This window comes from Oratosquilla oratoria, chromosome 11 (genome assembly GCF_046742065.1).
Source record: "Oratosquilla oratoria isolate Oo_2021 chromosome 11, ASM4674206v1, whole genome shotgun sequence".
Lineage (NCBI taxonomy): Eukaryota > Metazoa > Arthropoda > Malacostraca > Stomatopoda > Squillidae > Oratosquilla > Oratosquilla oratoria.
The window spans coordinates 36592741-36617825 of NC_134787.1; the positions used below are offsets into that span (position 1 = coordinate 36592741).

Genomic DNA, 25085 nt, shown 5'->3' on the forward strand with positions numbered 1-25085 from the left:
GAAAGAAATTAAAAGAGGAAGATGCGGCGAATCAAGTAGAGAAGAAAAAGTAAAAGGTGCAGATGAAGAGATGATAATGGAAGAGAAGGCAGTAAGTGGAAGAGGGCCAGAGTATTTTAGGGAGTTGCTAAATGTGAAGGAGGATAGTGAGGGAAAGGTAGTTGTAGTGGGAAGCACTAAGAAAATGACCGTGATGAGTTAGGAAAATGAAGGAGAAATAAGGAACGATGAGGTGAAGGCAGTTGTTAAGATGATGAGAGCAGGTAAGGCACCTGGGTTGGATGGATGACATAAAGAATCTCTGAAAAAAGGAGGTACAGTGATGGTGGACTGGCTGGTGATGTTATTTAATGTTTGTTTAAGAGAGGGTAGAGTGCCGGAGGACTGGAGGAGTGCCTGTATAATTCCACTTTACAAAGGAAAAGGGGACAAGTGTGAGTGTAGTAGTTTCAGAGGGATCAGGTGGACCCCACCATATGGTCCTGATTGAGTGGATTAGGAGAGGAACAGATGGAGTAATTGGGGAGGAACACTGTGGGTTTAGGACAGGTATGGGTTGTGTGAATCAAATTTTTGTGATAAGACAGATATGTGAGAAAGCTATAGGAAAAGGTAAGGATGTTTTTTGGGCTTTTATGGATTTGGAAAAGGCTTATGAAGGGTAGACAGGAAGGCAATGTGGGAGGTATTGCAGATATATGGGATAGGAGGAAAGATGTCAAGAGCATTCAAGAGTTTTTATGAGAGTAGTAGAGCCTGTGTTAGAACTTGAAATGGAGAGTGAGTGGTTTGAGGTAAAGGTGGGACTTCATCAGGGATGTGTTATGTCACCCTGGCTGTTCAATTTATACATGGATGGGGTGGTGCAAGAGGTAAATGCAAGGGTAGTGGGTTAGGGATTGGAGATGTTTAAAGAAAATGTAGAAAAGTGGGAGATAAGCCATGATGACACTCCGTTTGTAGCAGCATCAGAGGAGGGATTTAGAAAGTTAGTGACAGAATTTGGGAAGGTGTGTGATAAAAGGAAGTTGAAGATAAATGTGGATAAAAGTAAGGTGATGAGATGTACAAGGGGAGAAAGTGGCAGCAGACTGATAGTGAGGGGAGAGAGACTGGAGGAAGTGGATAGTCTTAGGTACTTGGGGGCAAATGTGGTGGGAAAGGGAAGAGTGGAGGTGGAGGTAAATAGTAGATTGAGAGAAGCAAGTAAAAGCTTTGGGTGATTGAAAAAATATAATGAGAAATAGACATTTGGGAATGGATGCTAAGAGATTGTATGAAGGAGTGATTGTGCCGACAGCATTATATGGGGTAGAAACATGGAACATAAGAGAGGAAGGAGAGTTTGAATGTTTTTGAGATGAGGTGCCTGAGAAGTATGATAGGGGTTACTAGGCTGGATAGAGGGAGAAATGAGGAAGTTAGAAGGAGAATGGGGGTGGAAAGTGAGTTGGGAGATAGGGTTGATGAAAGAGTATTGGAATGGTTTGAATACATGGAAAGAATGAGTGAAGAAAGATTAGTAAAAGAGGTGTGGAAGGAGTGAACATAAGGGGTCAACCTAGGATGAGATGGATGGATGGGGTAAAAGGGGCTTTGGGAAAGAGGGGAACATCTGTTGAGGAAGGACGGGAGAGGACAGAAGATAGGGATGAATGGAAAATGGTTGTATATTGATGATGAAGCAGCCTTGCTGTGGATGTGCTGTGTCTTGTGACACTGCTTGACCCAGGGCAGTGGACGAGATACAGGGATGACCCGTCATCCAGGAGGTGTCAAGATAAGAGGGTGGAAGGGAGTGGAGTATGAAAGGGATGGAATGGGTGGAAAAGGTTTTTATGCCTTTGTTTTTTGGCTACCTCCCTTATAAGGGGGGGGAAAGCCTTTTCTTATATATATGTATAAATGGCCAACAGATCACTTCTTTCTCTTCTTTGTTCCAGGGTTGGTAATTCCAATTTAGACAATCTTTGCTCATATATCAGTTTTGAAAGTGTTGAGTCCGTCTTTGGTGTTGCTCTTTGGATTCTTTCTATTTTCCTTATATTCTTGTTTGTGCTGGGTATCCATAGTGCCGCTGCATATTCCAGTCTTGATCTTATCAGTGTTACTAGTATCTTATTTACCATTTCCTCATCCAAGTAATTAAAAGCCACCTTTATTGATCTTAACATATTGTAGGTTTCTCCATCTATTTTGTTTATATGTTTGTCTGGGGACATGTCTTTGGTGATGATTTCTCCTAGGTCCTTTTTGCAACCAACTTTCTTTACTTCCTTTACACTGATTTTATATTGTCCTGATATATATATATATATATATGTATGTATATTTCCAAATTTCATTACACTACATTTTATAATGTTGAAGTCCACTTCCCACTTCTGACTCTATTCCCAGACCTTGTTCAGATCTCTCTGTAGCGATTCATAATCTTTTTCTGTACTTTCTTTCGTAGTTTCACGTCATCTGCGAAGAAGTTCATGTAACATTCTACACCTTCATACATGTCATTTACATATATAGCAAACATTATCAGAGCCAGTACTGATCCCTGTGGGACACCACTAATCATTTCTTCCCAAATAGAATTTTTATCTCTGAGGAGCACTCATTTTTTCTTCCATGCAAGAAATCCTCCATCCATTTCAATAATTTTCCTTGTATACCTCGTGTTGTTTCGAGTTTTCTTAATTTTTTGTTTGGTACTCTATCACATTCATTTGGTAAGTCCAGAAAAGCACAGTCTGCCCATTCGTCCCTTTCTTGCATTATATCTATTAACCTTGACAAGAAACTGATCAAATTTGTGGCACATGACCTCTGTCTAAATCTGAATTGTCTTGGATTTAGTATATTGTTGTCCTCCAGATGTCCATCTACTTTTGATAACTTTCTCACAAATTTTGGTTATTGTACTTGTAAGGGAGACCAGTCTATAGTTTGTTTGGTCTTCCCTGTTTCCCCCTTTATGTATTGGCATTTTTCAAGACTTCTGGTACCTTTCCTTCTTTAAGTGAGCAATCTATTATCTTATATATTTTATTCATTAGTTCATCTATACATCCTTTTCGTATCCAGTATGCAATTTTGTCCAGGTCATATGATTTTCTGACATCAGGGTTCATTATTTGGTCCCTTATTTCTTTCTGTGTCACAATTATTTCTCTCATTGGGGGTGATCTTTCTCCACATCATCCCAGTTGTGCATGTTTTCTTTAGTGAACATAGATTTGAAATGTTTGTTCATAATTTCAGCCATTTCTATATCCTCTGTGTATTCCATGTTCCCTTGACATAGTTTTACTATTTCCTGTTTATTTTTTAGTTTACCATTCACATATCTATAGAATACAGTATCCCAAAATGTATAGAGTGCCCCTCCCCCTCAAAGAAAAAAAAAACACAAATATAATGAGATTGCATCCATGTACTCAAAAATAATGTTATGAAATTAAACAATACTCAGTTTTTAGTATTTGGTCATCTGTCATTTAGCTTTGATGACCCTTTGTAGACGTCTTGGCATTGAATCAGACAGTTTTCTGAAGTAATCCGGCTCCATTTCTGTGGTCCACAAATTCAAGATCTCGTGGGCAAGCTGCAGCACAGATGATGTGTTGCAGGTTGAGCGTCGATTTTTCATATAATTCCAACAATTCTCAATTGGATTTAAGTCAGGAGAGTTACCTGGCCACTCAATAAGCTCAACATCATGATCAGAAAACCATTTCATCACTAGTTTTGCCTAATGGCATGGTGCATTATCCTGCAAAGATTTCTCACATCCATGAATCTCATAAAAATGCAACATATGGTCATCTAGCACTTTGATATAATTATCAGCTCTCATTGTCACATTTTTTGGAAGGAAAAACAACCCTGCACAACCTCCTGCACCACTAAATGAACCCCATACCATCACACTGTCACGATGCTTCACTGTTTTGCGGGTGTACTGAGAAAAGTAGTGATGGGAATTCTTGGGACATCTGATCCTCCTTGGCCATGGTCTGACACATTTGAAGGTACTTTCGTCACTGCACAGTACCTTCCTCCACTGTTCAGCAGTCCAGTCTTTGTATTTGCGTGCAAATGCAAGCCTCTTCTTCACCATTGATGGGGTAAGGAGTGGTTTGTCAGCAGGCTTGTACGTGGGTAGGCCAAGTTCCTTCTGCAGCCGATGCTGTATGGTTCGTTCTGACACTCCTTGCAGCAAAGTCGGATGCCTTCTTTTGAGTTCACCAGCTGTAATCTCTGAATCCTTGAGTGATTCATGTTGTAGGAGGTTGTCAGTAGACTTGGAGGTCTTTCTAGGCCTTCCAGGGATAGGTTTTTGAGGTGGTATGACATTAGGTTGGAGGCCACGAGCTGTAGCGACCAGACATCGAATGGTGCTCTCACCTCGCCCTGTATGTCTCGAAATCTCTTTCATCGACACATTTTCAGTCTTCCAGACCAAAATACGAGACTTTTCCTCACCACTAAGGTTAATAGGAGCCATCAAGATGAATATCTCCTAAACCTGCAGCACCACAAAGTACATACATATACCAAGGCTTTTTCTTCCTTTCAGGGGAGGTAGCCAAAAAGAAAAAGGCATAAAATCATTCCCACCCATTCCATCCCAAATACACTCCACTCCCCTCCACCCTCCCTCTTATCTTAGCACCCCTGTCTTCTCATTTTCTGCATGAGGGGACAGAGAGGGGGGTCACCGATTTAATGAAGCGGTCTTGCTGTGGATGTGCTATGTCTTGTGACACTGCTTCTGACCCAGGGCAATGGACAAGATGCAGGGATGACCCGTCATCCAGGAAGTGCCAAGATAAGAGGGAGGGGAGTGGAGTATGTTGGGGATGGAATGGGTGGGAATGGTTTCTATGCCTTTTTCTTTTGGCTACCTTCTGTGTAAGGGGGAAGAAGCCTTTGGTATATGTACCTCTATTTCTGCATTTTCTGTTTTTAATTCACTTTTTTATATTCACTCTTTAGATCTATAATTTCTTTCCTCAACTCCTTAATCTCTTGCATACATTCATACATAATATACCAAAGGCTTTTTCCCCCCTTACAGGGGAGGTAGCCAAAAAACAAAGGCATAGAAACCACTCCCACCCATTCCATCCCCTACATACTCCACTCCCCTCTACCCTCTTCCCTCCCTCCTGGATTACGGGTCATCCCTGCATCTTGTCCACTGCCCAGGGTCAGAAGCAGTGCTGTATGACACAGCACATCCACACATCTTAATCTCTTGATTTCATAAAATATTTTTATAATTCATCTCGAGGTGCTCAGATGAGAGGAAGGGTGGGAGGGGTGTGGAGTGTATTTAGGGATGAAATGGGTGGGAGTGTTTTTATGCCTTTCCCTTTTTGGCTACCTCCCTTGGAAGGGGGAAAAAGCCTTGGTATATGTATGTATGTATGTATAATTCATCTCCCTTTCCAATTCCATAATTTTCCCCAGTCTTTCATCATTTCTTGCAAAGCCGAAAAAACCAAAATAACTTTCCTGTTCTTACCTTTGATTCTGTTGTGGAGTCTCAATATTACAACTTTTCATAGGGATGACACCTAATGACAATTCAACCTTGCTCACATCTAGCCTTCTTTTGGTTGCTTTGCTATATTTCTGCCTGTTTTGACTATCCTCCATTTTTGTTTATTTGACACTATTTAATTTCACTCTATTAACTCATTTCAGGCACCCTCAAATATTCCCCTTCCCACACAAATACCAACTAGGCATTTGTTTTCCTCCAACTTAGTGAAAAAAAATATTCTCCAGAGCTTGTTTGAGACATCATTTCCAGTTGGTGGTCCACTGTGTGTGTATTTACCTAGTTGTATTATATGGGAAGGGAGCTATGCTTATAGTAACCCATTTTTTTTCTTGCATCATCTAGTTTGTTCTTAAATTCTTGTATAGTTTTTGCACACACTATTGTTTCATCCAATTTGTTCTAGACATCCACTGTGTGTATTTTCTTTTTTTTTCCCTCCAGATCTTTTCTATAACTATCTTTTTTGAGTTTCTCTTCATGTCCTCTTGTTTTTCTTTTATCCCATCTCTGTGTCTTCATTGACCAAACTTGTTTTTAGATTTGTTTTATATTCTAACCAACTAGGCATTTGTTTTAGATATGGGAGGGTCAGGGATGAGAGTGAATGGGTTAAGGACATTGATATTCACATATCAAAATAATTCAGCTAAATTTTTTGTTCTGTAATTGGTAGACAGTGTAAAAATTATTTGTGCCAGCTTTTATGGAAATCCATTGAAAAATTAAAAGTACAAAAAAAAGGTTAATAATTTTGTCTTCTATTTTTCTAATATCTTGGTAACTAATAGAAACTGTGATCTGTTGATTTTTTTAGGAAACTAGAAGCTTTGATAAAAATTGTCTTGTTGACTTGATATTTTATTTCTAAAAGTTACACCATACTGAATTTATCTTTGCAAATACCCAAATTTTGTATAAAAAAAAAAAAAAAAAAAAAAATGTGTACTTGTATTGTTAAAGCCCATAGTTTTACCCTCAGATATAATTCAACAAGATGATTAAGAAAAAAGGATAAGAATTGTAAAAACAAAAAATAATTTACCGGTATATAGAGTGGAGAGTTGCTGGTGGAGATGTGTCTAGAGAGTTGATAATAGCAGATACAGTGTTTAGGAAGAAAGTCAAGCATAAGTACACATGGGACAGAGTGGTGAATGGAAGGGTGGTAGATAGGGCTTTAATGGACTACAGAGTGGTAACCAGTAAAAGAGTAGGAAGAGTTTTGGGTGTACATGTTTTAAGGGGAGAGAGTGGGGGAATATCAGGTCATTTTTTGGTGGAAGGTAAGTTAAGAGTAAAGGATAGGTGGAGGAAGAGGGAAAGCACAGAAGGTATGGGAGTTAAATAGAGTAAACTACTTAAATAAGAAAGAAAAGGAGGAGTACAAGAAGTTGAGAGAGGAGTGGGAGGGAGTGAAGGATAGAATAGAACTAGTAGTGGAGGAGAAATGAGGATGTTTCAAGGAAGGAGTCACAAGGTGTGCAAAGTTGGTGTGTGGAACAAGGAGGACAGGAGGAAATTGAAGGAAGGCTAGTGAGTGGTGGGATGAGGAAGCAAAGATGATTGTAGAAGAGAAGAAATGAGCATTCACAGATTGAGGTACAAAGAAAAGAGAAGTAAAGAATAAAATAAAGGAGGTAAACAGGAGAGCAGATGTGAAATGGGGTAAGGGTATGACAAATTTTTTAAAGTAATAAAAACATGTTTTAGAAGGAAATTAGAAAGAGGAGGCAAATCATGTAGAGAAGAAAAGGTAAGAGGTGGAGATGGAGAGATAATAATGGAAGAGACGGCAGTAAGAGGAAGATGGGCAGAGTACTTTAGGAAGTTGCTAAATGTGAAGGAGGATAGGGAGGGAAAGGTAGTTGCATTGGGAAACACTTAAGAAAAATACAGTGATGAATGAGGAAAATAGAGGAGAAATAAGGAAAGATGAGGTGAAAATAGTTATTAAAGTGATGACAGCAGTAAGGCACCTGGGTTGGATGGGTGTCATGCAGTGTCTAAAAAAGGGAGGTACAGTGATGGTGGACTGGCTGGTGAGGTTATTTAATATTTGTCTAAAAGAGAGAAGAGTGCCAAAAGACTGGAGGGCCTGTAGAGTTTCACTTTACAATGAAAAAGGGGACAAGTGTGAGTAGTAGTTTCAGAGGGATCAGTTTGTCGAGTGTAGTTGGGAAGTCTTATGGGAGGGTCTTAATTGAGAGGATTAGGAGAGGAACAGATGGAGTAATTGGTGAGGATGAGTGTGGGTTTAGAAGAGGTAGGGGTTGCATGGATCAGATCTTTGTTATCAGGCAGATATGTGAGAAAGTTTTAGGAAAAGGTAAGTTTTTTTTTTTTTTTATGGGTTTGGAAAAGGCTTATAACAGGGTAGACAGGAAGGCACTGTGGGAGGTATTGCAGATATATGGAATAGGAGGAAAGATGTTAAGAGCAGTCAAGGGTTTTTATGAGGGATTGGAGATGGTTAAAGAAAATGGAGAAAAGTGAGATGTGAGCCAGCTGTTGTTTGCGGGCGACACTGCGCTTGTAGTAGGATCAGAGGAGGGATTGAGGAAGTTGGTGACAGAGTTTGAGTGTGTGAAAGAAGAAAATTGAAGATAAATGTGGGTAAAAGTAAGGTGATGAGATGTACAAGGGGTGAAAGTGGCAGCAGACTGGAAGTGAGTATTATGGGAGAGTGACTGGAGGAAGTGGATAGTTTTTGATACTTGGGTGCAAATGTGGCAGGAAAGGGTGGAGTGAAGGTGGAGGTAGAATGTACATTGAGAGAAGCGAGTAAATGCCTTGGTGGATTGAAGAGTGTAATGAGGAATAGACATTTGGGAATGGATGCTAAGAGGAGACTGTATGAAGGAGTGATTGTGCCAACAGCACTGTATGGGCCAGAAACATGGAACCTAAGAGAGGAAGAGAGAAGGAATTTGAATGTGTTTGAGATGAGGTGTTTGAGAAGTATGATGGGGGTTACTAGGCTGGATAGAGTGAGAAATGAGGAGGTAAGAAGCAGAACAGTGGTGGTAAGGGAGTTGGAAGATAGGGTTGATGAAAGATTAGTAGGATGGTTTGGACACATGGAAAGAATGAGTGAAGAAAGAGGCAAGAAGGGGTGATTGTGGGGAATTGGGGGGAGGGGTGGATAGGGAGTATGTGTGAATGATATTCTAACACATCCTGAAGGGATTTCCCCTGTATTCTCTTTTTCTGCATGAGAGGACAGAGAAGGAGGGTTGCCGATTAAATGAAGCAGCCTTGTTGTGGATGTGTTATGCCTTGCTACATTGCTTCTAACCCAGGGCAGTGGGTGAGATGCAGGGATGACCCATCATCCAGGGCCAAGAAAAGAGGGAGGAAATAGTAGTGAATGGGAGTTGAGTATGTGGGGATGAAATGGGTGGTAGTGGATTGCCTTTGACTTTGGCTACCTCCTTTGTAAGGAGGAAAAAGCCCTTGGTGTATGTATGTATGTATGTAAATAGATAGATATTGAACGAAACTAGGCACACGTTTCACATGATTTTGTCGGAAGGGAATGAGAAGTTCAAGTGTGCTAGGAATTTACAAGAGGAGCAAATGTACTGGGAGCATAAAGGGTGAGGCTGGTTTTTTTTTTTTCTTTCTTCTTCTCCCATGCCAAACCTCCTTCCATTGTGAATAATGGCATCTTAATTTGAAAAGCAGTGGGTGGGATACAGGGATGACCCATCGTCCATGACTAACATGAAAGGTGGGGAAAGGATGGTGGATGGTAGTGGAGTGGGTGGGAGTGGGTATATGCCTTTTGACTTGGCTACTCCCATGGTATAGGGGAAAAAAGCCCTTGATATATAAATAAATAGAAGTTGAAAAATGAAATTTAATCAAATAATGCTAAAAATAAAGTCACGGGGCATATGATACTCTTGGTAAAATGCCTAAATACCAGGTGAAATACTGCTTAAGTGAAGGTGTTGTTATATTGAACTGATAAGGATATTTTTAAGTCTGACAATACTTTCTTTCTCCAAGCATATGTCCAATATACCTTGTATAGTGTTTACACTTAGGCTTCAAATTCTTGGTGGGTATTCTTGGTATTGTAGTTAATACACTCTGCAGATGTCAGAGAATACTAAACCTTATCCTGAACCTACTATACATGACTGTTTGGATGGGTGGGCACCCAATATGTGTAACAAATACTGGGGTAATGGTGGTAGACAAATAACATGGACTTTTCTTTTTTTTTTTTACTAAGAAAACAAACCAGATTCTAATTTGCACACATTATTTGTCTACCCACATTTAGAATATGCTATTTCAATATGGTCCCAAAATGTTGTGAAAGACATTGACGTATCGGAAAAGGTACAGTGACAAGACACAGTACTGATACCAAATAAAAATAAATTATATCAAAACTATCTAAAACATTTCTATCATATAAAGGGATGTGATACAGGTCTTAGGGACTCATGAATTCAAAATTGAAAATATTTTCACACTAGAATACTAACCAGATGAGAAAATAATGACTTTGAATTCTCAGGATGTAGATTTAACATAGAAGTAGGTAGAAACAAATTTACCATTTTTGTAGCCAGCAAATGAAATAAGCTTTCCCACTTAGTTCACTTGGATAAAAACACTTCAGCAAAATGCTGTAATACCCATCAATTAGTTACTTTACTTGTTTTGTTTGGCTATTTAAGTTGTTTGTATACCTTATTATTTTTTTTTCTTCTTTTTTCTTTCTTGCATGTAAAAATTCCTGTGAAAAGATCATTCCAGATGACCTGAGTTTTTCTTCACTGTATTAAAAAGAAATTCCCACCCTATAAAATATTGACATTCAGCCCTTGTCCTGTTATTTGTAACACTAAATATGGTCTAGTATTGCTAACAGGCACTTCTAAAGAATGTATTACAAGCTTTTAACTGTCCATTGGTACTGAACTCTTAATTTTCTTGCTCCATTTTTATTGACTACATTCCCACTTCAGATTTACTTGTTACTCCCACCACCCTTAGATGCTTTGGCATTAATGTCACCATCACCTATTCTTTTCCATTTGTTTATTTATTTTATGTATGATCATCTTCGTCAATCCTTCTATTGCCTTGGTTCTCTCTTGCAGGAGACCCGTGGCCCCAAGGTATTCAGCAACATCCCCAGGGTTGGCCCACATGTCACTCAGAGAAGAAATATTTTACTGCTGCCTGTATTGTGTGAATGTTGGGCAGTGCAGGATTGTTTTGTGTCTTCTGTTTGGCCTGCACATTAGAGATATATGGTGTCAAAAGCCAAGCCAATGTTATGTTGACAATGCTTCAATGCAGGATGGTGACCCAAACGGAGGCAAGCACATGTGACTTGTGTGTCTTGGGAGTGTTTCTCCTCAGGGTTTATGTCTGGGGTGCTTGTTTGGTCTTTGCGTTGTGTTTTTGTGACTGTGGAATTATGCTTTTGTTATAAATGTATTATGGGAGAGTGAGGGTAGGTTCTGGTATATGTGCGAGTAGTGTTTTGCTGAATGGAAATTTTTGTTCTGCACCACTGGTTCTTCTTGTGTAAATGTGTGGGTTCAAGGGATCATAAGCTATTTTACTGGAAGGATATTTATTGTGTATGTAGATGGTGAGTGAGGGTTGTTTTGGAATAGCATGTTCTAATTAAAGCTTTATTCTGTGTTGTCTGTAGTTTTCTGTTTGTTCTTGAATATAGAGAACCAGGCTTTAAAAGTATGGTTGAGTATGGTACATATGAATTTCTTGTATACCATGATGAACTTGGGTTGCTTGAATCCTGTGCTTGCAACTGTTTATAGTACAATGAGCTTCATACTTGCTTTCTACTTGTAATGCTTTTTTGTGAGAGGGGAATGAGTGTTATGTGTTATACATGAGTACTAACATGTTGGGTGTTTGCTTAATAATAGGTGCTGAATGTTTCAATAGTGTGGTTGAATGTTTTGTGAATTTGTGATTGTCATGGTTGAGCAGTGAACTGGAGATTTAGGGGGGATGCTGACAACCTGATTGTGTCAGCCAATGTTCCAGTTCGTCAAGGTAGGTTTGTATGTTCTTGGTTGCAATTTTGTATTCGTGTTGTTAATTAATTATTGTTAGGTTGTCTGCATATGGAAAGTTGTAATGATATGATCTGGGTTGTGGCACAGAAGGTAGAGTATGAAAAAGTCGAACAAGTTTGAGATATAATTGTACCCTGTGGGATACCACTGTACACATTGTTTTTCTTTTTCAAAGAAATATTGTATTCGTCACTGCCTAACCTGGCCATCAGAAAATGTAACCATTTAATGTAAAACATTTGTATATTTATTTCAATGATCTCTTAAATCTCTTGGGACTCTTAGGTGCTTCATTTATGTCTAAGACACCATTATTGCAAATAGAATTTTCATTTGGAGGTGTCACGTAGGAACCATTGATGGATACCTGCAAGTGATGGTCATGCAAGAGGGACAGCAGAGAGAATTGTTTCCCTACTACCCGTCTTCAGAACCCATCATTGCTGTCATCTTCAGTTGAGGGATGGATGCCAGAGTCTGATATTCAGTCTCCAGTCTGGACCCAATATTTCTATCAACTAAACTTCCTGTTATTCCACTCAAGAAGAACTAATAAACTAACAGCTAGCAACAGCTCCCTTCCTGTTACTACTCAAAGCTGGTGACAGGGAAATGGTGTTGCACTAGTCCTTGTGTTTTCTCAGAGAGATTTGTGTGAGCATGTAAGGGTAGTTGCCAGTCATGATGGGGTAACAGGTTTCCCATTAGTGAAACTTGAGTCAAAATTTATTATAATATGTAAGGAAGAGAATGGGTGTTCAGGGGGAATCCAAACAATGATTAGGTGATTCGGGCAAATGGAAAGAATAAATGAGGAACAGCTATCAAAGAGTGTCAAAAGCTGATGTACCATACTTCCCATCATATAACACATACTATGGTATAACATGCATCTGTAATTTGGAAAGGAATATTTGGGGGGGGGGGGTACATTTTCCATGAACATTATATAAAATTCTTCCCCTTGATAGTGTTTTAAGATCATAGGCTACTGGAGAAATTATCATTATATGGTATGTTGCTTTCTACCCTTCCATGTGTCAAAAACATATCACTGTTGGCTGAAGAGTTAATGGTATTACCCAGAGCAGCTGTAGATTTGAAATGGTAAAGACAACCATAAGTTGGTGGCATTTTACTCCACAGTTTAGTTGGTAGTTTGCATATGGAAAAAATGAGTAAAGAAGGACTAGCAAAAAATATTGTGGAAGGCAGAGGTAGATAGAGTGAGCTTGAGAGGAAGACCAAGAATGTGATAGATGAATGGGGTGAAGCAGGCCTCGGTTTATGGGGAATGTATCTTGAGCAGGGAAGGGAGAGGCAAGATTGGTTATAAATGGATGATAAAGTAATATGGCTCAAAGGGTTTCTTCATGTCTAAAGTAGATGAAAGGGGAGGGTCACCATGTAATGAAGCAATGCAGGTAAACCAGCTTTAGCTGTCAGGCCCTGCTGTGGAGGTGCTTTATCTTGCTGCATTGCTTTTGACCTGAGCAGTGGGCTGGGAGGAGGACAGGGATGACCCCTCATCCACAAGAAGTTGAAATAAGGACAACAGATAGGTGTGGGATGCTTGAAACATGAATGTATGTCTCAGCAAGACCATCCCCATTATAAGGGAGAAAGGGCCTGTATGTTAATGTATGAATATATATATACATGTGTATGTATATAGTATGATAGGGGTTACTAGGCTGGATAGAGTGAGAAATGAGGAGATGAAGAAGAGAGCTGGGGTGGAAAGGGAGTTGGGAGATAGGGTTGATGAAAGAGTATTGGGATGGTTTGGACACATGGAAGAAATGAGTCAGGAAGTGCATGTGCAGTACATAGACTTAAGTAGTAAGCTATGCTTTAGGATTAAGTCATAGTCGTTAAGTCTGCATAGCCTCTGCCTCCTAAATGTTGCCATACTACCTGCCCATGGTGCCCCTGCGTCAATGACCGAGTTTCAGGCAGTATATCCTGAAGCGGGAGCACGGGTCTAACCAACCTACATCCTTAAAGAATTGGGTTACTGAAACTGAGCCTCGGAAGGATGGATCCTTGGAAACCAGACTGGCGAGAAATGGACAACTGAATTGGAAGAATGCTATTAAAATTGCAACATGGAATGTTCTTAGCATGTATAGAGTTGGAAGTGCTGAGGCCATAACAGATTAGCTAGAAAGGTACGGTGTGCAAATAGCAGTGATACAGGAGATTAGATGGCCTCAACAAGGAGAAAGTGGAATCAGGAAATACAACATTTTTTATAGTGGGAGACAGGATAACCAGCACATTGGGGGAGTAGGTTTCTGCATACATGAGGAAATCGCAGGAACTGTCTTGTCCTTTACACCAATAAATGAAAGGATAGCAAAGATAAAACTAAAAGGTAGATGGTTTAATATTACAGTCATTATGGCTCATCCTCCTACGGAAGACAAGGAGGATGAGGAGAAAGATTTATTTTATTATACTTTACAAGAGGTACATGACAATATATTAGGACACAACATCAGAATGATAATCGGTGACATGAATGCAAAAGTAGGCAAGGAATTGGAGACCTTCATCTGGTGATAGGTAGACAAAGCCTACATATGAACAGCAACGGAAATGGAGTATGATTGGCCTCTTTTGCATTCTCAAATGATATGATGATTGGTGGCACACTATTCCAACATAATGATATACACAAAACAAACATGGACATCCCCAGATGGAGCCACAAAGAACCAAATAGATCACATACTAATACAAAGGAATCATAGAAATGCATTACATGATATATGATCCTACAGGGGAGCAGACTGTGAGAGTGTTCATAATTTGGTAATAGGAAAAATGAAGGCAAAATTAACAACAAAGAAAACCCCACAAAACAGAACCAAGAGATACAATGTGGACAGGCTAAAGATACAAGAGGTGCAAAAGGAATATCAGATGGAAATGCAAAACAGTTTCGATGTGGTAAATCTAATTGAAGATGAGGAGGAAGAGGATATAGACTACAAACTAAAGAAAATTGAAGAGGTTGTACATAAAGCTGCTGAGGAGTATGTAGGATACATAACACCAGTTAGAAGAAACCATTGGTAGGATGAAGAATGTAAGGAGACATCTAAAGAAGGCAGAAAAATTAGAGAAAACCTAATGCAAAACCCATCAGACTTAAGATTAGCAGAAAACTTGAGAGAGTAGGAGTGCCAAGAGATTATGTAGACAGAAGAAATGGGAGGATCTGGATAGAGAACCAGATGAAATAGAAAGTAATATAAACGAGTGTATAGAGTGAAAGAACACCGTAAAAAGCTGAGAGCTGTAAAGAAAGGTTTTCAAGTTAGAAATTGGATGATTAAAGGACCAGGTGGAGATATGCTATATGGAGAAAACGAAGTCATGGAACAGTGGCAGCAGTACTTTTATGAGTTGCTAAACAGACCGGACCTGGCTCACCCAATCCAGGCTGCACAAGTAATAAATACAGATCCCATTGAAGAACCAACATTAGCTGAAATAAAGATGGTCATAAAGGAATTAAAAAATGGAAAAGCTCCAGGCTATGATGAAGTACCAGCAGGACTACTAAAAAATAGTGGGAAAGTCCTGGAAAAAGAGATTTATGAATTAATAAAAGTAATATGGAATAAGGAAAAATTACCAACAAAATGGCAAAAGGGGATAATTATTCCAATTTATAAGAAAGGAAGTAAACTAGAGTGTGCCAATCATAGGGAGATAAGCCTACTATGTGTGTTATACAAAGTATACACACGACTTCTAATGAAGCTGCTTAAACCATACACAGAACAGGAGTTGGGGGATCAGTGTGGATTTGGGTGAAACAGATCAACTACAGATCATATTCACACAGTCTGCCAACTAATGGAGAAATATTACAAATATGGTACGACCCTATTCCAGCTATTTATAGATTTCAAACAAGCATATGATAGTGTGCACAGACCATCAATGTGGCACATAATGGCAGAACTGAATATTCCAGCTAAATTATTATCCCTCATTAAAATGTGCTGCATAGGAAGCAGATGTACAGTAAGAGTTGGAAGGAAAGATACAGAAAGTTTCAATATACACAGTGGCCTTAGGCAGGGATGTATGCTGTCACCTTTACTATTTAATCTTGCACTGGAGAAAGCAGTCAGGCAGATTACCAACCATCCAGGTGGAGCTAAGTTATCCAATGGTCAGATAACCCACCTCGCTTATGCCGATGATGTGGATGTGGTGGCCGAGACTGTGGAGGAAATTAACGAGATCTTTACAGTATTCCAGAGAACAGCAGAACAGATAGGCCTAAAATGCAATGAGCAGAAAACTGAAATTATGAAACTAAGTAGAAATGGCAATTATACACCAGGAGAAGAGTAAGTTGGATCACAAAGGGTGAAGAAAGTGGATAAGTTCAAGTACCTGGAATCCATTGTCAGTGAGAAAAATTAATTGGACATAGAAATAAACAAACAAATAGCTGTAGGAAACCGATGTTACCATGCCCTGGCACCTGTAATGAAGAGTCGGACCATCAGCAGAAGAACTACGATAAGAACATATAACATTGTAATAAAACCAACAGTCCTGTATTGAAAGAAAGGGAGAAGAGACTGGAAAACTTTAAAACCATATCCTGAGAAGAATCCTCGGCCTAGTATATGATGAAGAAGAAGGGAAATGGAGACAAAGACATAACAGGGAAATTAGAGATCAGACCGGACAACTGTACATTCAGGATGAAATACAGGGAAGAAGAGCAAGGTGGGCTGGACACTGTGTCCGAATGGAGGCAGACAAACTACCAAGGAAGGTGGTGGAAGGAGGAGTAGAAGGCAGACGACCAGTAGGGAGACCCAGGTACAGGTGGATGGATGGAGTAAAGAAGGATATGAAGAGAGTGGCACTAAGAGAGGACTGGAAAGAATTGACAGAGGATAGAACCATCTGGAGAGGCATAGTGAAAGCGGTGAAGGGCCATCCAGCCTGACAACCAACATAGTGAGAGTGAGTGGAAGAAATGAGTGAAGAAAGATTAGTAAAAGAGGTGTGGAAGGCAGAGGTAGAAGGAGTGAACAAGAGGGGGCGACCAAGGATGAGAGGAATGGATGGGGGTAAAAGGGGCATTGGGAAAGAGGGTAATGTCTGTTCAGGAAGGACGGGAGAAGACAGAAGATATGGGTTATTGGAGAATGGTTGTGTATGGATGATGTTGTGATGCATCAAAGGGAGTTGGTGAGGGATTAGGGGTTGAGGGAGTGTGTGAAAAATAATTTGATGCAGCCGAAAGGGATTTCTCCCCTCCTCTTTTTCTGCATGAGGGGATGGAGAGGGGGGTGGGGGTTGCCAATTTAATGAAGGGCCCTTGCTGTGGATGTGCTGTGTCTTGCGACACTTCTTCTGACCCAGGGCAGTGGACAAGATACAGGGCTGCCCATCATCCAGGAGGAACCAAGATAAGAGGGAGGGAGGGGGTTGAATGGGAGTGGAGTATGTGGGGATGGAATGGGTGGAAGTGGATTTTATACCTTTGTTTTTTGGCTACCTTCCTTGTAAGGGGGAAAAAGCCTTTAATATATGTATGAATGTATATATATTTATGTATGCATGCACATATATGAGGGGGAGAGGGAGGAAAGAGTGGTGGATAGGAGTGGGTATGTGTATTTTGAGTTGGCTAACCCCTTACAAAGGGGGAAAAAAGCCCTTGGTGTGTGTATATATATATATATATACATTTGAAGTATATATATACATATATATGTATACATATATACATTTGCAGTATATATATACATATATACATTATATATATACATTATATATATATATATATATATACATTATATATATATATATATATATATACATTTGCAGTATATATATACATATTACATATATATATATGTATACATATATATATACATTATATATATATATATATATATATATATATATACATACATACACATACACCAAGAGCTTTTTCCCCCTTATAAGGGAGTTAGCCAAGTCAAAGGCACACACCTACTCCCACACATTCCACTCCAATCCAACACCCTTTCCTCTCCCTCATCTTAGCTTCTCATGGATGTATACGAGTCAAGGTGGACTCTCTCCCGCTTTATCTTTTTATCTCCCTTTCTCTCTTTTTCCCTTTTCTCCCTCTCTCCTCCCTCTTTCCCTCTCACTTTCTCCTCCCCCTTTCCCTCTCTCCTCCCTCTTTCTCTCCTTTCTCTCTCTCCTCTCTCTCCTCTCTGTATCTCCTCCCTCTCTCTTTTTCTCTGCCTCTCTCTCTCCTACCACATTCTATCTCTCTCTTCTCTTTCTCTTTTTCAGACACTACTCTCTCTACTCCCTTTCCCACCACAGTCACACCCAAATATCTAAAAATATCCACTTCCTCCAGTCTCTCTCCCTTAATACTCACCTCCAGTCTGCTGCCACTTTCTCCCCTTGTACATTTCATCACCTTTTACCCACATCTTTAACTTCCTTCTTTCACACACCTTCCCAAACTCTGTCACTAACTTCCTCAATGCCTCCTCTGATCCTGCTACAAGCGCAGTGTCGTCAGCAAACAACAACTGGCTTATCTCCCACTTTTCTCCATTTTCTTTAACCATCTCCAATCCCTGACCCACTACCCTTGCATTTGCCTCCCACACCACCCCATCCATGTATAAATTGAACAGCCAGGGCAACATAACACATCCCAGATGAAGTCCCACCTTTACCTCAGGTCACTCACTCTTTCCCTTTCTAATCCTAACACAAGGTCTACTACTCTCGTAAAAACTCTTGACAGCTCTTAAAAGCTTTCCTCCTATCTCATATATCTGCAATACCTCCTACAGTGCCTTCCTGTCTACCCTGTCAGAAGCCTTTTCCAAGCCCAGAAAAGCCAAAAAAAAACATCTTTACCTTTTCCTATAGCTTTCTCACATATCTGTCTTACTACAAAAATCTGATTTACACAACCCCTACCTGTCCTAGACCCACAGTGTTCCTTACCAATTACTCCCTTTGTTCCTTTTATAATCCTCTCATTCAAGACCCTCCCATAAGCCTTCCCAACTACACTTAACAAACTGATCCCTCAGAAACTACTACACTCACACTTCTCCCCTTTTCCCTTGTAATGTGGAACTATACAGGAACTCCTCCAGTCCTCTGGCAATGTACCTTCTCTGAAACAAACATTAAATAACCTCACCAGCCAGTCCACCAACACTGTACCTCCTTTTTTCAGACATTCTGCATGACATCCATCCAACCCAGATGCCTTACCTGCTCTCATCATCTTAACAACTGCTTTCACTTCATCTTTCCTTATTTCTTCTACATTTTCTTCACTCATCACCATCATTTTCTTTGCACTTCCCACTGTAACCACCTTTCCCTCCCTATCCTCCTTCACATTTAGCAACCCCCAAAAATACTCTGCCCATCTTCCTCTTACTGCCTTCTCTTCCTTTATCATCCCTCCATCTGCACCTTTTACCTTTTCTTCTCAGTTTGGCTCCTCTTCCTCTTAATTTCTTTCCAAAATATTTTTTTATTACTCTCAAATTTTTCTGTCATACTCTTACCCCTTTTCACATCTGCTCTCCTCTTTGCCTCTCATATCTTATTCTTTAGTTCTCTTCTCTTTTCTTTGTACCTCTCATATGATTCCCTTGTCCTATGTTGTAACCAATCTGTAAAAGCGCTCCTCTCTTCTACAACCTTCTTTGCTTCCTCATCCCACCACTCACTATCCTTCCTTCTATTTCCTCCTGTCCTTGTTCCACACACCATCTTTGCACACCTTGTGACTCCCTCCTTGAACCATCCCCATTCCTCCACCCCTAGTTCTATTCTATCCTTCACTCCCTACTACTCCTCTCTCAACTTTTTTGTATATTCCCTCTCATTTTCCTTCTCATTTAAGCAGTTCACTTTAACCACTTCCATACAGTGATGCCTACATAAGCGTCATGAGGAGCAAGTGGGTACGCGATGATGCCGACGTTGGCGTCTTGATTATATTTATTGTAGTCGTACCTACATAACCTCCATTCTCTCTAAACTGGCTTCATCATATTTTCTATGGTTATCAAAATTCACGGGTGAAAGAGAACGAACGATTGAGCACTGACTTTATTTTTTATAATGCAATTATTATGATGTAACATCACACATCGGGCAGCTAATGCTGCCAGACATGCGACGTGCCCCAGAGTGAAGAGGTTAAGCCCCTCCCTAATTTCTGTCCTTTTGCTTCTCCATCTATCCTTCACTCTCAACTTACCTTCCACCAAAAAATGATCAGATATTCCCCCACTCTCCTTAGAACATGTACATCCTCTCTTCCTATTATACTCCTGGTTACCACTATATAGTCTATTAACACTCTACCAGCCTTCCATTCACCACCCTCTCCCATGTGTACTTATGCTTGACTTTCTTCCTAAACACTGTATTTGCTATCATCAACTCTCGAGACACATCACCATCAACTCTCCACTATGATTCTTTCCTGGAACTCCACACTTCCCAACCACTCCATCTATTGGTTCATTTCCTACCCTAGCATTAAGGTCTCCCAATACCACTACATGGACATTTTGCCTTAATCCCTCTATGCACTCATTTAGATACATCCAAAAAGTCTCCTTTTCATCTACACTCTTCTCACTACCAGGCCCATATGCACTTACAAAAACCCACATCTCCCTTCCCAGTTTCACCCTCATTCACATTAACCTTGAAGAAACCACCTTCCACTTCATTACATGCTTACCTATCTCTTCACTTCAGCCCCTTCTCTTTTTTTGCTCAATGCCAACACATCCATCTTTCTTCTCACAAACATACTGCCTATCTCTTCCCTTTTACTCTCATCTGTACCACATCCACGCACATTAAGAGACATAAACCATATGGTACTGATTGGAAAACTCCTAGACTCTCTTATGCCTTTACTTTTTTTAGGAATGTCCTCTTTGGGGCTACAGGGAGAAGGATGCCTTGTCCTATCCCCATTCCGTCTTTTGTTGCCTCGTACAACTCAAGTGAGAAGACTTGGTGACAGTATTCTTTTCCCCCACCATAGGGTTTGGCAAAAAAAAAAGGAAATGAATATTCAGAGAAATGGTACAGAAAAGTAACAAGGGGTGTGGGGACAGCATAAAATAGGGACAGACCTCAGTATAATAATAAAGTATCATAATTTCTCTAAGGACAGAGATTTCCTCTATCACAGACAAAATGATATGTGGCTCTGGTCTGTAGGGGCACCCAATATAGACCCTAAAGTATCAGCTGTATGCTACTTAGCCACAAGAACATGCATCCAATACCCCAGACAGGGATATATATATACACAGGGATTTCATGATTTATGCAAGGGATACGTTCCTGAAGGAATCACATAATGTAAAAATCTCATAAACAGTTAAGTTTTACTATTGCTTACTTGATTTTTTACATCATGTTAGTCTAAATAATCCATGTAATTTGAAAAAATGACTAGGTTCTTTTCCTCGTGTTATTCCAAAATCACATAATCTAAACATACATACACCAAGGGCTTTTTCCCCCCTTACAAGGGAGTTACCCAAAATCAAAAGCACATATCCACTCCCACCCATTTCAACCTCATATACTCCATTCCCATTCACCATTCCTCCCTTCACCTTTTTTGGGGGGGTTCCTCCTGGGTGATGGGTTATCCCTGCATTTTGCCCACTACCCAGGGTCAGAAGCAATGCAGCAAGACACAGCACATCCACATCAGGGCTGCCTCATTTAATCAGCAACCCCCCCACCTCTCCGACCCCTCATGCAGAAAAAGAGAAGACTGGGATAAATCCCTCCAGGCTACATCAAAATACACACACACTTCCACTCCCATACATCACAGCATCATCCATACACAACCATCCTCCATTCATCCCTATCCTCTGTCCTCTCCCTTTCTGTCTCTACAGACATCCCCCAATGTCCCTTTTACCCCATCCATCCATTTCGTCCATGGTCGCCCCTTATGGTCACTCCTTCCACCTCTGCCTTCCACACATCTTTTACTAATCTTCCTTAACTTGTTGTTGTTGTTGTTGTTGTTTCATTTACACCATGAAACAAAAGTCGTTGTTGTTGTTGTTTCATTTACACCATGAAACAAAAGTCCTCAAAGTCAAGGACCACCTCGACATGAGAGGCACACAAACACTTGCTGCAGCCACCACAAACACATCACACCCGCTACACTACATAGCAGAACACCCACACACACCAAGAAACATTAAAACTACACCCAAAGACCTTTATTACGCACAGATACTCTCTTCTCTTCCTCCACAACCACCAAATACCAGCCTCCGGAAACATATTCATAATCATATCACTCACCGCTCCATTAACACACTGAAAGACAACACACTGCTGCATGCCAGACCCCCTGATATCCACCCTTCTGAATCCTCTCTCCCACGAAAGGACAGAGTCCACTTGGCCAGACTGCGATGCGGTCACCACCCAGCACTTCTAAGCTACCAGAAGAGGCTGGACGACCGTGTTGTGAACAGCTGCCCAGGATGTAACACTTCACCCCATACCATACAACACATAATGGAAGACTGCATTATACACAATCATGCACGCAAACAACACAACATACACTCTATAAAGGATTTGTGGGAAAACCCAGTTTCGGCTGTGGCCTTCGTTGGGGAGACGGGACTGCTCGGACAGACAGTCTAGGGAACGACAACAACAACAATCCTTAACTTGTTCTTTCCATGTGTTTAAACCATCCCAGTACTCTTTCATCAACCCTATCTCCCAACATATATGTATACAATATTTATATATATACACATACATATATACACCAAAGGCTCTTTCCCCCTAATGAGTGAGGTAGCCAAAAAACAAAGGCATAAAATCCACTCCCACCCATTCCATCCCCACATACTCCATTCCCATTCACCCCACTCCCTCTTTTCTTGGTATTTGGGAATGGATGCTAAGAGTATGAAGAGGTGATTGTGCCAACATGAGAGAAGAAGAGTTTAAAAGTGTTTGAGATGAAATGCCTGAGAGTAATAGGGTTACTAGGCTTGATAGTTTGAGGAACAAGGTGAGGAGAGTGGGGGTGGAAAAGGATTTGAGAGATAGGATTGATGAAAGGGTATTGAGATGGTTTGGACACATGGAAAGAATGAGTGAAAAATAATTGGTAATAGAATATTGAAGGCAGAGGTGGGAGGAGTGTACATGAGGGGGCGTCCAAGGTTGAGGTAGATGGATGGGGTTAAAGGGATGTTGGGAAAGAGGTGGATGTCTGTTGAGAAATGGAGAAGACAGAAGATAAGGGTAAATGGAGAATGGTTGCATACAGATGATACTGTGATGAATGGAAGGGAGGGGGTGAGGGAGTATGTGTGAATGATATTTTGATGCAGCCTAAAAGGATTTTCTCCTCGTCTTCCCTATTTCTGCATAAGGGGACAGAGAGGGTGGCTGCTGATTAAATGAAGCAGCCTTGCTGTGGATGCACTGTGTCTTCCTACATTGCTTCTAACCCAGGGCAGTGGGCGAGAGGCAAGGATGACCCGTTATCCAGGAGCCAAGATAAGAGAGAGGGAAGGGTAGTGATTGGGAGTGGAGTATGTGGGGATGAAATGGGTGGGAGTGGATTTTATGCCTTTGACTTTGGCTACTTTCCTTTGCAAGGGGGAAAAAGCTGCTGGTATGTGTATGTATATTGTATATATATATATATATATATATATATATAATGTGTATATATATATATATATATTTATATTTATATATTTGAGGACAGAGAGGAAACGGAAACACGAGAAGAGCTTTGAGTTTCATTACAGTTTCAATACTCTGGTCTTTTTCAAGGTAGGTACTAACTTGAAAAAGACCAGTGTCGAAATGTTGGTAATAAAACTCAAAGCTTGTGATTCTGTTTCCTCTCAGCCCCCAAATCTGTCACAATGAATAATCATCATATATATATATATATATATATATATATATATAATATATATATATATATATATATATATATATATATATATATATATATGTATTATCAGTTTACTTTTCATATTCATTATTATTATATAATTAATTTTTTTTTTCCATGTTTCAAACAGTCCATCATAAAGAGGCACCATCCTAGCCCTCTCTGAGAAAAGGATTTCTTTGACATTTAACAGAAAGGTGCTTGTGCTCACAGCACTGTATGGGGCAAAAACATGGAACATAAGAGAGGAGTTTAAATATGTTTGAGATGACAAGTATGATAGGGGTTACTAGGCTTGTTAGAGTGAGAAACAAGAGGTGAGGAGGAGAGCAGGGGTGGAAAGGGAGTTGGGAGATAGGGTTGATGAAGGAGTATTGGGATAGTTTGGACACATGGAAAAAATTAGTGAAGAAAGTTTAGTAAAAGAGATGTGGAAGGCAGAGGTGGAAAGAGTGAACATGAAGGGGCAACCAAGGATGAGAGGAATGGATGGGGTAAAAGGGGCTTTGGGAAAAAGGGGAATGTCCGTTGAGGAAGGAAGGGAGAAGACAGAAGATAGGGGTGAGTGGAGAATGGTTGTGTATGGATGATGCTGTGATGGTGGGGTAGGGAAGTATGTGTGAATGATATTTTGACACAGCCTGAAGGGATTTCTCCCCAGTCCTCTCTTTTTCTGCATGAGGGGACAGAGAGGGGGGATCACTGATTAAATAAAGTGGCCTTGCTGTGGATGTACTATGTCTTGCTACATTGCTTCTAACCCAGGGCAATAGGCAAGATGCAGGGATGACCCATCATCCAGGAGGAGCCAAGATAAGAGAGAGGGAGGGCAGTGAATGGGAGTGGAGTATGTGGGGATGAAATGGGCGGGAGTGGATTTTATGCCATTATTTTTTATCTCCCTTGTAAGGGGGAAAAAGCTGTTGGTATATGTATGTATGATCCATTTACTTGTTTATTTAATTTTGAGAATTGTTTGAAAAAAAATTAGTTCAAGCTGCTGTTATCATTTGTTGTATTTAGGAATTATAGTTGTCTTTTCTTCTTGATATTAGAAATACTTCTAGTAGTATGTGTTTGAATTTTCTGTGTTCCTAGAATCGCACAAGGCAGCCCGGAACTTCTGGTCGATTGCATCGAACACAGAGTGGAGATTGGGTTTGGTCTAGTGATGAAGAAGATGAAAAAGATGATAAGAATGAAGAGGTGAGATCTCATCTGCATGAGGTTAGCATCAATATTTCTTGTTTTGTTTTAATTTAAGGTCATACTTGATTCCAGATTAAAGTTTTGCATACAGGCCCATATTTGAAAAGTAGGTGAAGTAGTTATTAAAGAAATTAGCATAGTTGCATGGATATAAAGGTCTAAGTTGCATGGATATAAAAGATCAAAGTTGCATGGATATGAAGATGTA

The 25085-nt window shown here is 40.1% G+C and overlaps 1 protein-coding gene across 9 annotated transcripts in view; it reads left to right on the forward strand.

Moving 5' to 3' along the window:
• fray (oxidative stress responsive kinase frayed) overlaps positions 1-25085 on the forward strand; it is a 522696-nt gene that overhangs the window by 446943 nt on the left and 50668 nt on the right. For 4 of the 9 annotated variants that reach the window (XM_076192629.1, XM_076192632.1, XM_076192635.1 and 1 more), the window contains exons 9-10: positions 10690-10707; positions 24767-24895. In XM_076192629.1, the coding sequence (XP_076048744.1) occupies positions 10690-10707; positions 24767-24895 (147 nt within the window). The remainder of the gene's footprint in view (positions 1-10689; positions 10708-24766; positions 24896-25085) is intronic. The other 5 variants (XM_076192631.1, XM_076192637.1, XM_076192630.1 and 2 more) reach the window with 3 other exon arrangements.